Here is a 13,398-nt window from a genome sequence, read left to right as displayed (position 1 = left end):
GAGCTGCTTGTAGCCGTAGTTGGTTGATTGCTATCGGCTAAACTGTTTACTGTTTCGGACTGCTCCGTGGTGATTTCACGGAGTTCGGTTTCGGTTGATGCAGCTCGGCGATCCTTACTGTTCTTTAACTGGAGAAGTAGGCCCGTTATTGAGCCCCAAATAGCGCCCAATAGATGGATGCTCCACCCATATACCGTGTGTAGGGCGTAACCACGCAAGATGGAATCAACGACCAATTTTATTATTTTAAATATAAATATTACTCCTAGTATTGCCGCACTGACTGACCCGAATTTCAAAAGTCCGTTCCACACTTCGAGGTAACACTTTCCGCAAATTTGTTAAATTCGTTCTTACTCACAAAGTTCATAAAATTTAATGTTTCTGTTTGCACTTTTTGACCGGTTGCCCCCCTGGCAATATTGTTCAGTATAGAGGGCTGTTCTATAGGGAACATTACGTGGTCCCTAAGATTGTCCAGATCCGCCTGTGTGTAAATACCACTGGTTGCCAAGGATCCCGCGTCGGTATATTTCCACAACACTTCCGTGTCTGGTTCCAAAATTTGCGGATCCTTTACGTAAGTTGGCTTTGGCAGCAACTGGTACCAAACACCTTCAACCAGATATTCTTGTGGTAGTAGTGCGCTGCAGGATTCTTCGGTGCCTTACTACCAAAATTCTGGATTTTGGTTTAAGGAACATGCTGGTGTTTTGATATGTCACTGGGAGTTCACGATAACATTCTCCCGCGTGTCTAACCTTTACAGGAACCGGTGTGCATTTGATAATATGTGCAACTTCACCGCCTATCACTGCCATGTATCCTGGTTTTTTCATTACTGTATACGCAAAGACATCAGGAAGGATCGCGGCCAAGGCTAACGCATTTCTGATTACTTGCTGTTCCAGATTACATCTTTGTTGTAGTACACTGTGGTATAGAGCTTCCAACTGGTCACGATGATGCCTTTCAACATACACAAATTTCGAGTTCACGTAGGCGAACAAATCCATATTGTTAGGTGTTATTTTCGCTTTGATGTGAACGTTCTTCCCCGCTGTGTTTCTAAAATGAACAGCTTCGGATGTTCTGTCGTGATCAAACTATACCCACAGAGATGGTGTTCTTCCTTGCCCATTAATGCGAAAGTCGTATCCCCCTCTGTCACCGTATACATTGTTGACAGTAGTGAAATGGTAACAGGCGAAACTATTTTTGTTGCTGTGCCTTCGTATAAAGCTGTGTATTGTTCGAAGTTGCACGCCGATTTAGGAATTATTGTCCAAAATGCACTCCCGTTTTCGTCCGTGAGGCATGTTCCTTCCGAAAAGGTGCACCGCACATTTCCCCGTAGTGAGATCACATTATCCTTCACTCTCACTGTTCCCGTATATGTTCTTATATTTGTTCGTACTACACTTTGCACTACTACACCGTCCCATGTTCCGTCGGTATCTGCGTATTGTGTGCCGAGGCACTTACCGTCGGTGGCTATGGAGCCTGCTAATGTAACACTCCGAAAATCGGTCGTATTTACTCGAAGTCCAGTCAATTGAGTGAACGAATTTAAAGAAAGTGTACCGGTATTAATAATCGATTTGCAAACGTCGGCAGACACGTCCATCAGATATACGCGGCGCCCGTTATGAACAGCTGATATATGCGAGCTCATGCCGCAGTAATAAATGACACGGTCAACTTCAATCCGACACTGGTATACCGGTGTTGTATCGTAGTCAGTCAGCTGCAACAGCTGTATGTACGTCTTCGTCTTATTGGGTGTTGTGGTGGGGAGATTGCAGTCCCCCGTCTCCAGCAGTGACACAGATGTTATATTCGCAGCTGTCCCGCCGCAATCGTAACCCAACAATGCGGAAGCTATGGTGACGTAACCGATGATGATGCAGCAAAGTTCGGAATGCATCCTTTCTGTTGCAGATGTACAGGTCTTTACAAAAATTTCTTATAATAGATTCATACAAAGGTTATATATGTGATAATTATGCAAGAATTGTCCTAATTTTTATTTCTAGTTAATTTAACTTTGTCTCGATGGACAATCCTACTTCCATTTTTATAACTAATTTTTATGTTATTATTACGTAGAATCTCTAGAATCTGGTGGGGGCCAGTGTACTGGTCTCCAAACTTAGAAGTTGGTTGTTTCAACAAATAGACGTTATTTCCGACCTCAAGTTTTTGGCCGCGAGAATTTTGATCATAATAAAATTTGGATTTTATTTTTGCGCCCACCAGGTTCCTTCTTGCTATTTTCTGAGCTGACCTAATTTTATGAACTAAATCTAAATAGTATTCTAAATAGGTATTCTCTAGGGCAACGTTCGTAAGCACCTCTCCCGAGGGAGCATTCGCTTGTCTTCCGAAACCAATTCATGAGGTGTGAACCTAGTTCCCTCATGTGTGCTAGTATTGTATGCGAACATAGCATGAGTGAGCCAATTATCCCACTCGCTCTTCTTACTAATAAATTGTTTTAAGTATTCTATTAATACAATGTGCGAACGCTCAAGTGACCCATTTGACTGTGGGTGAAATGCTGTGGTTTTTATTTGCTTACAACGGTACTGTTTAGCAATTGCCCTTAGTAAGGAGCCTGTGAAATTTTTCCCTTGATCAGTCAGAATTGAGCGTGGCGCTCCGAATATATTACAAAAATTATGGACCATGCCTTCCGCAATATCAACTGATGTAGCTGTCTTCAGAGCTACTGCAACGAAAAATTTTGTTAGTGAATCCTGTATAGTAAGAATATATTTATTGCCTTTTTTGTTTCCGGAAGTGGTCCAACAATGTCCATGGCAATTTTGTCGAATGCCGCTCCTGGCGTATCGGTTAGTATCATTGGCTCTTAGACTTTATTCTAACTAATTTCTTTAATTGACATCCTTCGCAATTTCTAATGTATTCTTGTATGTCTTTTTTCATATTGGGCCAATGATACTTCTGCCTAATTCTGTTATAAGTTTTTGTTACACCCTTATGTCCACCGATAGCCGAAGAGTGGCATTCTGCAAGAATGTCATCACGCTTTTCCTGTTCTGGGATTAGAATTTCATTAAGACAAATTACTATTTTGCAAATTTCAGATTCAAAAGTATTTTGAAGTTTCCTTTGGACGTGCGACCATGGGATGCCATCGATATTATTTGTCTTAGAAATACTTACAGATTTAAGTCCCAATTCGCGGGTAACAGAAAGTAAAGCGCCAATTGCTTCTACCAGAGTTTCGAATTTTGTAGAGTTCTCAGCTTGTTCCTTTATAGGTATTATTACTAGTTTATATTTTCCGATGTTAGTTACCCTAGCTCGAGCTAACACTAAATGTTCTGATTTCGGGAGCCGTTTGGCTTTATCCAAAAGTTTGGCGCCATCGTCACAAGGTGTACCGTTAAGATCCGTAAATACTATCAAGTTATCTCGCCTTAAATGCAGAGAGTCCCTTGTCTCGAATATTTTTTCCGTTATCATTCTTGAACGCATATCTACTCCCGTCGGTGTGTACGGAGAAAACAATTTATCGTAGTCAGCTGAGTCACTGGCACTCTCGACGTCAGAGTATTCATTGTCTGTTTCTGTTATCTTAGCGTCAGCTGTCGAGGGTAACGTCACGTCGAGATCGTCTGTCCCGTCAGCTGTTTCGTCGAGGTCATAGTCTTCGTTTTCTGTTAATGCGCGTCTGACATTGAACCTAATAGGGCTGTCGTCCGAATCGTCCGCATATACAGGGAGTACGCTCCTCGTCTCCACTGGATTTCGGGATAAGGCATCTGCGTTAGCATTAGCAATTCCGGGCTTATACACAATTTTGAACGAATAGTCAGCTAACTTCAAACTCCATTTTACGAGTCTCGAAGTCGGATCTTTAATTGACTTGAGCCAAACTAGCGGTTTGTGATCAGTTATCAGAGTAAACTCTCGCCCGTATAAATAAGGCCTAAAATAATTTGTCGCATATACTGCCAGAAGTTCTCTTTCAATTGTAGAGTAGTTCATTTCTGCTTTATTCAAAATTCGCGAGCAGTATGAGACAGGCAGATCCTTCCCGACAGGACCTTGACTCAAGACGGCACCAATTGCATAGCCGGATGCATCTGTTGTTACGTTAAAGGGCAAGTTAAAATTTGGAAATGTAGTATCGGTTCCTTGCACAATGAGTCCCTTAACGAGCAAAATGCATTTTCTTGGGTACTTTCCCAGCGAAATAAAACATCCTTTTTTAATAAATCTGTCAATGGTTTAGCAACCTTAGAAAAGGCAGGAATAAACCTTCTATAATATCCGGCAAGTCCCAAAAATTGTCGAACAGATTTAGCATTTTTCGGTCGCGGAAATTCTCTGACAGCGTCTAATTTTTTTGGATCAGGTTTAACACCGTTCTCCCCGATGATGTGTCCCAAATAGATTACCTCCCGCCTTAAAAATTCACATTTATCGGGTTGTAACCTCAAATTGGCCTTACGGAGTCTTTGCGCGAGTTTATCAAATTTTGCTTCATGCTCGCTAAGTGACCTTGCGTAAAGAACGACATCATCCAAGTAAACAAACATTTCCTCGCCCTGTAAACCGGTCAAGACATGATCCATCAACCGTTGAAAAGTTGCTGGAGCGTTTTTTAAGCCGAATGGCATTCTACTAAATTCAAAATGACCGTACGGGGTCGAGAACGCTGTCTTTTCTCGGTCATCCGGATGCATTTTAATTTGGTGAAATCCGGATTTCAAATCAAATGTCGAAAAATATCTTGCCGCGCCGAGTTGGTCTAATATTTCGGTTATGTTAGGTATAGGATAAGCGTCTCCTACTGTTTTTTCATTTAAATTCCGATAATCGATCACCATCCGCCATTTGGGATTTCCTTTGGAATCCGCCTTTTTAGGTACAATCCATATTGGAGAATTGTACGGTGAGAGAGATGGCCTAATTATTCCGTCTTTCAGCAATTCAGATGTCTGTTTCCTAACTTCTTCCTTGTGAACCGGAGGGAATCTATATTGTTTTGTGTACACCGGAACACTGTCACTAGTAATGATCTTATGTTGCAAAATATCGGTGCATCCAAGCGGTTCGCCTGGCAAATGGAAGATATCAGCGTTTGCTGCAATTAATTTTGAAACAGATTCAGCCTCTTCCGTATTCAAATGTTCGAGACGGAGGAGGGATTTTACGGATTCTACTCGAGAGGGTGGTAAGGTTGATTCAGATTTCGGATCACCCCTCTTCGGAGTTTCATTAGCGGAGGTGGATGCAAAAATGGTATGTACATAATGCAAATATTCGGATTGATCGGGATCGCAGATTTCGGACAAAGGATCGGAGTTATTTGGTGCAGAATTCGGAAGAGTACCTAGACTATAATCAAATAATTCCAATCTCTGAATTGCTAAAGAGACAGGTTTCGAAGTCGTGTTTATTACCTTAAAATATGCTTTCCCGTTTTCGTTTTTAACTAAAGCTTCACCTGCATAGACTCTAGGTGGGAGCTGTAACTGAGGGATATATCCCTCTTTTACTTCAGTGTTCGCGACGTAGCAGTAGCAAATTGTGACGTCCCAGATGGGGTTGTCAAAAGGAGTAAGAAACAATTTTCAATTTCCCTTTTTCCCGGTCAATCTTTTCCAGAATTTACTCGGTTAGGAAGAGTGCCCTGTTTTGAGTCAATCCGTGGAGCCGGACTTTACTCGGGATCTGGGCAAAAGGAACTTTTATCCCAAAATAAGTAAAATCTTTTACTTACCTTGGGGCTGCTGCTCAATAGGTGTTGAAAATGGTTGATAGATGTTGATTCCGTCAGTGATTTGGATTGACTTCCCTGATAATAATTGAGGATTTTTGCCAACAGGATTTTAATTCCAATTCACAATACACGATATTAGGTAAAAACCAAATATATTCTAAATAACAGTTGATATTAAAAATTATACACTGAGTTTACACAACTAATGTTCGCAATATTAGAAAGAAAACGACGTGTCACAGAGCAAACGTAACTTAACGCAGTATATCAAAGATGCGAGAACGTAACCTTATATAATAGTTGTACAAAAATATTCAAGATTTATATCTTAAAAGAAGAGTTGATGTTTTATAAGTATAAGGTTTGTCGATAGACTAAAGAAAAAGAAACTATAAAAAGAAGAAATTATATCGAGTAAGAACTATAAATGAGCAAGTAACTATTATAAATGAACTATATATATATATATATATATATAGATATGTATGTGGGAAGGGAAATTAGAAAAAGGGGCTATGAATTAAGATATGAATATTCGAGAACGATCATTGCTAAATATATCCGTATTTCAAGGAAAAACAAAGTTGTTTGTCAGTTAGGAAGGGATAGAAAAAATTTAAGAAGAAACGTTAAGATAGGAATATGGGGAACTATCGTTGCTAAATATACGCCTTTAGGAAGCAAACAGCTATTATTGTATCAGATTAATTTGTATTCACATTAAAACATTCTATTCAACTTTATATTGGAATCCTACATGTATATATATTAATAATATTTTTATTAATATATTATTTCTTTCTTAATATTAAAACGATGGTCACTCATGGAAATGCCTATAAAGTTAACAAATCGGGTAAACGTCGTCACTAGGACGTGACAAAATTTGAGACATTCTCGAAGGAATGCAAACACTCTCGTCTGCGACAAACGGAATTACCTTTCCGCGAAATTTAAGACATCCACTAGTATAATCAATGGTAGCAGATTTTGATTGTAGGAACTCGGTTCCCAAAATACCATTCGATTGAATAGGGAAATTTCCTTCTACTAAGTGGAATTTAACGTCCTCCCCAAATATGCGAACCTTGGCAGTGCCAAGCGTGTTATGTCTGTCTTGGGAGATACCCGTTAACTGTACTGTCTCCGTAGCGTCTGTTTCTGTCGATTTACGTAGTACGTTAGATTTTATCAAATTGATTTCCGCGCCAGTGTCGATCATCAATGTCACGGTGCCAGTCAGTTCTTGAGAGGTACCAGTGACACATGGAGCCCTAATAACCGGTTCGTACATTATTTGCCTGATTGCGACTGTTCCGGTTTCGGTTGCGGAGATCTTGGACGCGGTTTGGGAGAGGGGGAACGGCGTGCGTCCGCCGCCGGACCCTTCCCGTCGTTTCCCTGGTTCTGATTATTTCGTTTATCATTATTATATTTTAGTGATCGACACTCGTATTTCCAATGGCCTAATTTCTTGCAATAATTACAATGACCTTCTCTTCGTTTAACCGATTTATTAGATGAATTTGATGGACTTGGTGAATTTTTCCCTGACTTTCTTTTTAGCCAGCAATTGTTTTCCTTATGACCCTGTTTTTTGCAGTGATTACAGACTATTATTTCCTTAATTTGTCTGATATTCGCGACACGGCTCCTATAAGTAGAGAAGCAGTTCTTTTTGCGTCGTCTTGAATTTGTTTGTCAATTCGCAGCAAACAAATTAAGGCTGAACTAAAATCGGTATACCGTTCGAATCGCAATGCAGTTCGGTAATCTGACGGAAGACCGCGAATGAAGGCGTCAAGGCCTTCCTCTTCTATTTGCGCTCAACAGATCGTTCTAAACGCCCAACCTGCTTCGATTCCTCATCAATTATTGACTGAGTTAGACTACGGACGCGACTAAAGTAATCAAGAACGTGCTCCTTTGGCTTTTTAAACTCGGTTGCTAGTTGTCCGCGATAGTAATTCGTCCCGTGTGCTGGCAAGAAAGCATCTTCAGCCGATCTATTAATTGCTCTACTTTAGTTATTTTCAGATCCTCTACAACAACGTATGCGTGTCCGTTTAATTTCGAGATAAGCAGCTTGGTTAGTGAAGTTTCTGTTTCGGCAGAATAACAAGCGGGCAAAGAATCAAGAGCTCTTTTACAAGCTCTCGCAAACTGAATAACCGAGATGTTGTGACCATCGAACCTCGGTACCGCTTCCACAATTTCACGCAATTTGACCGAAGCATTCGTTGTACGCGGAGGAGGAGAGGGCGGACGAGATGCAGCAACTACTCCCCTCAATAAATCTAATTCACGCTTTAGTCGCTCATTTTCTGTTTTCAAATCGTTACTATTTGGCAAAGGAGTAACGATAGTTTGACGCGGTGGAACAGGCCGTGGAGAACTGGATGGCGACAAATTTGGTGTTCTTGATATGGTGATAAATGAGTCTACCGGAGTTCGCGATCGTTCAAATCCTCGAAAGCCGCCAAAATCTTCGCCCATAGACCTACGAATTTCTTCTTCCCTTAATTCTAGTTTACGTTCTCTATGTGCTAACTCTTTTCTTTTTTTTCAATCTCACTCTCTCTCCTGTCTAGTTCCTCCTGTCTTTTATAAGTTTCCAACTGCAAATTATTTAACTGTTCTTGGAACAAAATGATTTCTTCCATTCTTTTTCTTATTAATAATTCTTTTTCCGCTAATTCGTCATTGAATCCACCCATCGCCCCGTCAGAGATGGGAGAATCTGTTCTAACGCGTGTACGGTCTGTTGCCATTTTAACTACTATGAAATATTTTCTTTTTATATGTGAATTATAGCAATGATCCCACACTGAGGATTCGAGCTAAATTAGGTTAAGACTCTCACTTCCCTTTTTCTATCCCACCGCTGCCACCAGTTTTTGCCTTCCTGTGACGTCCTAGAAGAGGACTGCCAAGGAGCAAGAACAATTTTAGATAATTCTCCGATCCGATACCGACTTTCTTGCTGTCTTCTCGGCAAAGAGAATAAATGCCCTATTTTGGGTCAGCCTGTAGAGCCAGTACTTTACCCGGGATCTGGGCTAGAAGCGGAACTTAACCCTTAATGAGTAAGAGATGACAACTTACCTTGATGTTAATATTGCTCTATGATTTTACGGAATCCTCGGAGTGTGGTCCCCTGTGCTGATTTCCGGAGCTCCTTAATTCCAATTGTGCTAGTGTTGAATTTTGAAGATAGGTACAAGGAATCAGGTGCAAAAGGAGCTTAGTTGTTGGTTCGAAACAATTCCAAAAATTTTAGGTAAAATAACAGTATATTCTTAAGTAAACTTTAACAATAAACAACACAAGGTTATGCACAGTATAACTCACAATACGAACACAGACAATAGCAAATGTAGAACTTTTATAAATGTAAAGATTAAGAAACAATTATCGAAAACTCGTTTACAAACGTAGCAAACTTAGTAATAGATGTCGAATTCAATAACAGATGTCGAACCTAATAGCAATTGTCATACTACGAAACAAATATCGAACTTAGTCGACGCAGAAATAGTAGACAAAGGTTCGACGCGAAACACTCGACTTACGGTGTTAGGTCTTACTGATCGACTCACGGTAACAGATATTAAATTGTAAAAACCGTCAAAATTACTAAGGTTCACGCAATAGACTAATTTATGAAGCGAACTAATCAAGTATTGTAGTAGACTTTTTATGTGTTTTAAGTATAATGGTTGCCGGTAGACTGCCGGCGAGGAGTCTCTAAGCTCCCCACGTCGAGTCCCGTACGGCCGAGTGGGAGGTACCCCCACTCGCGCTAAATGCTTCCTCCACTACCGACTTTTACCAACCCGTGGGAAAGGAATCTGCTGATCTTTTAAGTTTGCACGTGTGAATAAATATTAGTTACAATCAAGCTCTAAACTGCTGTCGTCAGCTGGGAATGGAATTTGCCTCGAAAAAATATCATTTACTATCAAGCGCTAATTCCCGGTAGCGACTAAAGTATCAGGTTACTATCAGGCAGAAATTCCCAGAACTGCACGTGCGCCTTATACTTGAGCCAAGAGATTTCCTTTCATTGCACGTTTGCTTTATTACGACTGTGGGAATTTTATGTTCCAGCTAACATTATTACTTTATATAAATGTTATTAACTATTTGTTCTATTAATTAATAATAACTGTTAAAATTTATTCCCAATTAAAAGAACAACAAAATATATAACAACGTTATCTGCAGCAACCATTTAATTAAAGATGAATGCAAACAGCAATTGTTATATCAACCAAATGTTAATAACAAGTGTCGGTAATGTAGGAGCACGAAGTCGGTATTACAGACTTCCACTTATCGACAGACCTGCTTACCGACCCTATTGGTAGGTAAGGTAGGTTTCCACATGAACGACAATTGATCCGTACCATTCTAATTTCATATGCTAACAAAAATGCAAATATCGATGGTCGTTCATAAGAGTACCTACTAGATAAAAGTGCAAATTATACAATATGTAGAGAAAACATCGCGTACTAAAATATTGAATACAAAACAATATGGATACAAATTTGTTAATGAAGAAAAAGCAAATATTAACGCTAAATATAGAATATGACAAAATTCAGATTTACTATAAATACTTGAATTTTCGAAATTAGTTGTCACTATGACGTGACACTAGCAAGCTTCCTGATCTATAAGTTCTCTCTGACTATAGAATAGTCCTCTGTATGCTCTTTTCAGCCTTTATTTCGAAAGATTTTCCAAGAATATTGCGGTTCTTTACACTGAATATAGTTTTCGCGAACGAAAAAAAGGGTCGATTTCTTTGTACACGTTGTCACGAACTCTTCCGAAAGACGAAAAATCATCGATTATCGACATGATTTGAGCATTTTCGCGTAAAATTCAATGTTTTTTCGCCGAAAAATGATCGTTGCTATTTTGGGAGTAAATTTTTTCGAGTTTTAGGGTACTTTTATTTCGCTGCCTTAGAATTTTTTCGTATTTTATCGAAAAAAATTTCTAGCAAGCTTCCCGATCTATAAGTTCTCTCTGACTATAGAATAGTTTTCTATATGCTCTTTTCAGCCTTTTTTTCGAAAGATTTTCCAAGAATATTGCGGTTCATAACACTGAATATAGTTTTCGCGAACGAAAAAAGGGCCGATTTCTTTGTACACATTGTAACGAACTCTTCGAAAAGATGAAAAATCATCGATTTTCGAGATCTTTTGTGAATTTTTCGCGAAGAATTCGATGTTTTTTCGCCGAAAAATGATCGTTACGATTTTGGGAGTGAAATTTTTTCGAGTTTTAGGGTACTTTTTTTCGCTGCCTGAGAATTTTTTCGTATTTTATCGAAAAAATTTTCTAGCAAGCTTCCCTATCTATAAGTGCTCTCAGACTATAGAATAGTCCTCTGTTGCTCTTTTCAGCCTTTATTACGAAGGATTTTCCAAGAAAATTGCGGTTCAGAATACTGAATATAGTTTTCGCGAACGAGAAAAGGGTCGATTTCTTTGTACACGTTGTCACGAACTCTTCCGAAAGACGAACAATCATCGATTTTCGACATGATTTGAGCATTTTTCGCGTAGAATTCGATGTTTTTTCGCCGAAAAATGATCGTTTCTATTTTGGGAGTGAAATTATTTCAAATTTAGGGTACTTTTATTTCGCTGCCTGAGAATTTTTTCGTATTTTATCGAAAAAATTTTTCTAGCAAGCTTCTCTATCTATAAGTGCTCTCAGACTATAGAATAGTCCTCTGTATGCTCTTTTCATCTTTATTTCGAAAGATTTTCCAAGAATATTGCGGTTCTTTACAATGAATAAAGTTTTCGCGAACGAGAAAAAGGGTCGATTTCTTTGTACACATTGACACGAACTCTTCCGAAAGACGAAAAATCATCGATTTTCGACATGATTTGAGCATTTTTCGCGTAGAATTCGATGTTTTTTCGCCGAAAAATAATCGTTACGATTTTGGGAGTGAAATTTTTTCGAGTTTTAGTGTACTTTTATTTGCTGCCTGAGAATTTTTTCGTATTTTATCGAAAAAATTTTCTAGCAAGCTTCTCGATCTATAAGTGCTCTCAGACTATAGAATAGTCCTCTGTATGCTCTTTTCAGCCTTTATTTCGAAAGATTTTCCAAGAATATTGCGGTTCTTTACACTGAATATAGTTTTCGCGAACGAAAAAAAGGGTCGATTTCTTTGTACACGTTGTCACGAACTCTTCCGAAAGACGAAAAATCATCGATTTTCGACATGATTTGAGCATTTTTCGCGTAGAATTCGATGTATTTTCGCCGAAAAATGATCGTTGCTATTTTGGGAGTGAAATTTTTTCGAGTTTTAGGGTACTTTTATTTCGCTGCCTGAGAATTTTTTCGTATTTTATCGAAAAAATTTTCTAGCAAGCTTCCCGATCTATAAGTGCTCTCAGACTATAGAATAGTCCTCTGTATGCTCTTTTCAGCCTTTATTTCGAAAGATTTTCCAAGAATATTGCGGTTCTTTACACTGAATATAGTTTTCGCGAACGAAAAAAGGGTCGATTTCTTTGTACACGTTGTCACGAACTCTTCCGAAAGACGAAAAATCATCGATTTTCGACATGATTTGAGCATTTTTCGCGTAGAAATCGATGTTTTTTCGCCGAAAAATGATCGTTGCTATTTTGGGAGTGAAATTTTTTCGAGTTTTAGGGTACTTTTATTTCGCTGCCTGAGAATTTTTTCGTATTTTATCGAAAAAATTTTCTAGCAAGCTTCTCGATCTATAAGTGCTCTCAGACTATAGAATAGTCCTCTGTATGCTCTTTTCAGCCTTTATTTCGAAAGATTTTCCAAGAATATTGCGGTTCTTTACACTGAATAGTTTTCGCGAACGAAAAAAAGGGTCGATTTCTTTGTACACGTTGTCACGAACTCTTCCGAAAGACGAAAAATCATCGATTTTCGACATGATTTGAGCATTTTTCGCGTAGAATTCGATGTTTTTTCGCCGAAAAATGATCGTTGCTATTTGGGAGTGAAATTTTTTCGAGTTTTAGGGTACTTTTATTTCGCTGCCTGAGAATTTTTTCGTATTTTATCGAAAAAATTTTCTAGCAAGCTTCTCGATCTATAAGTGCTCTCAGACTATAGAATAGTCCTCTGTATGCTCTTTTCATCTTTTATTTCGAAAGATTTTCCAAGAATATTGCGGTTCTTTACAATGAATATAGTTTTCGCGAACGAAAAAAAGGACGATTTCTTTGTACACGTTGTCACGACTCTACCGAAAGACGAAAAATCATCGATTTTCGACAAGATTTGAGCATTTTCGCGTAGAATTCGATGCTTTTTCGCCGAAAAATGATCGTTGCTATTTTGGGAGTAAAATTTTTTCGAGTTTTAGGGTACTTTTATTTCGCTGCCTTAGAATTTTTTCGTATTTTATCGAAAAAAATTTCTAGCAAGCTTCCCGATCTATAAGTTCTCTCTGACTATAGAATAGTTTCTATATGCTCTTTTCAGCCTTTTTTTCGACAGATTTTCCAAGAATATTGCGGTTCATAACACTGAATAGTTTTTCGCGAACGAAAAAAAGGCCGATTTCTTTGTACACATTGTACACGAACCTTCGGAAAGATGAAAAATCATCG

General features: G+C 38.8%; 1 protein-coding gene across 1 annotated transcript; it reads right to left on the bottom strand.

The window, feature by feature from the left end:
- Nucleotides 1-1,027: 1,027 nt before the first annotated feature.
- On the bottom strand, nucleotides 1,028-8,975 carry LOC122520175. The gene is made up of 2 exons (XM_043640192.1): nucleotides 8,864-8,975; nucleotides 1,028-1,932 (listed from the first exon to the last, which is right to left on the bottom strand). Exon 2 carries the CDS (start codon nucleotides 1,925-1,927, stop codon nucleotides 1,028-1,030), a length of 900 nt encoding a protein of 299 aa, XP_043496127.1. The 5' UTR covers nucleotides 1,928-1,932; nucleotides 8,864-8,975.
- Nucleotides 8,976-13,398: the final 4,423 nt, after the last annotated feature.

Source organism: Polistes fuscatus, unplaced genomic scaffold, assembly GCF_010416935.1.
Source record: "Polistes fuscatus isolate 324 unplaced genomic scaffold, CU_Pfus_HIC Scaffold1, whole genome shotgun sequence".
In the NCBI taxonomy this organism is placed as follows: domain Eukaryota; kingdom Metazoa; phylum Arthropoda; class Insecta; order Hymenoptera; family Vespidae; genus Polistes; species Polistes fuscatus.
The sequence above is the reverse complement of the archived record's forward strand: the minus strand, read 5'-3'. Positions and strand labels throughout refer to the sequence as shown.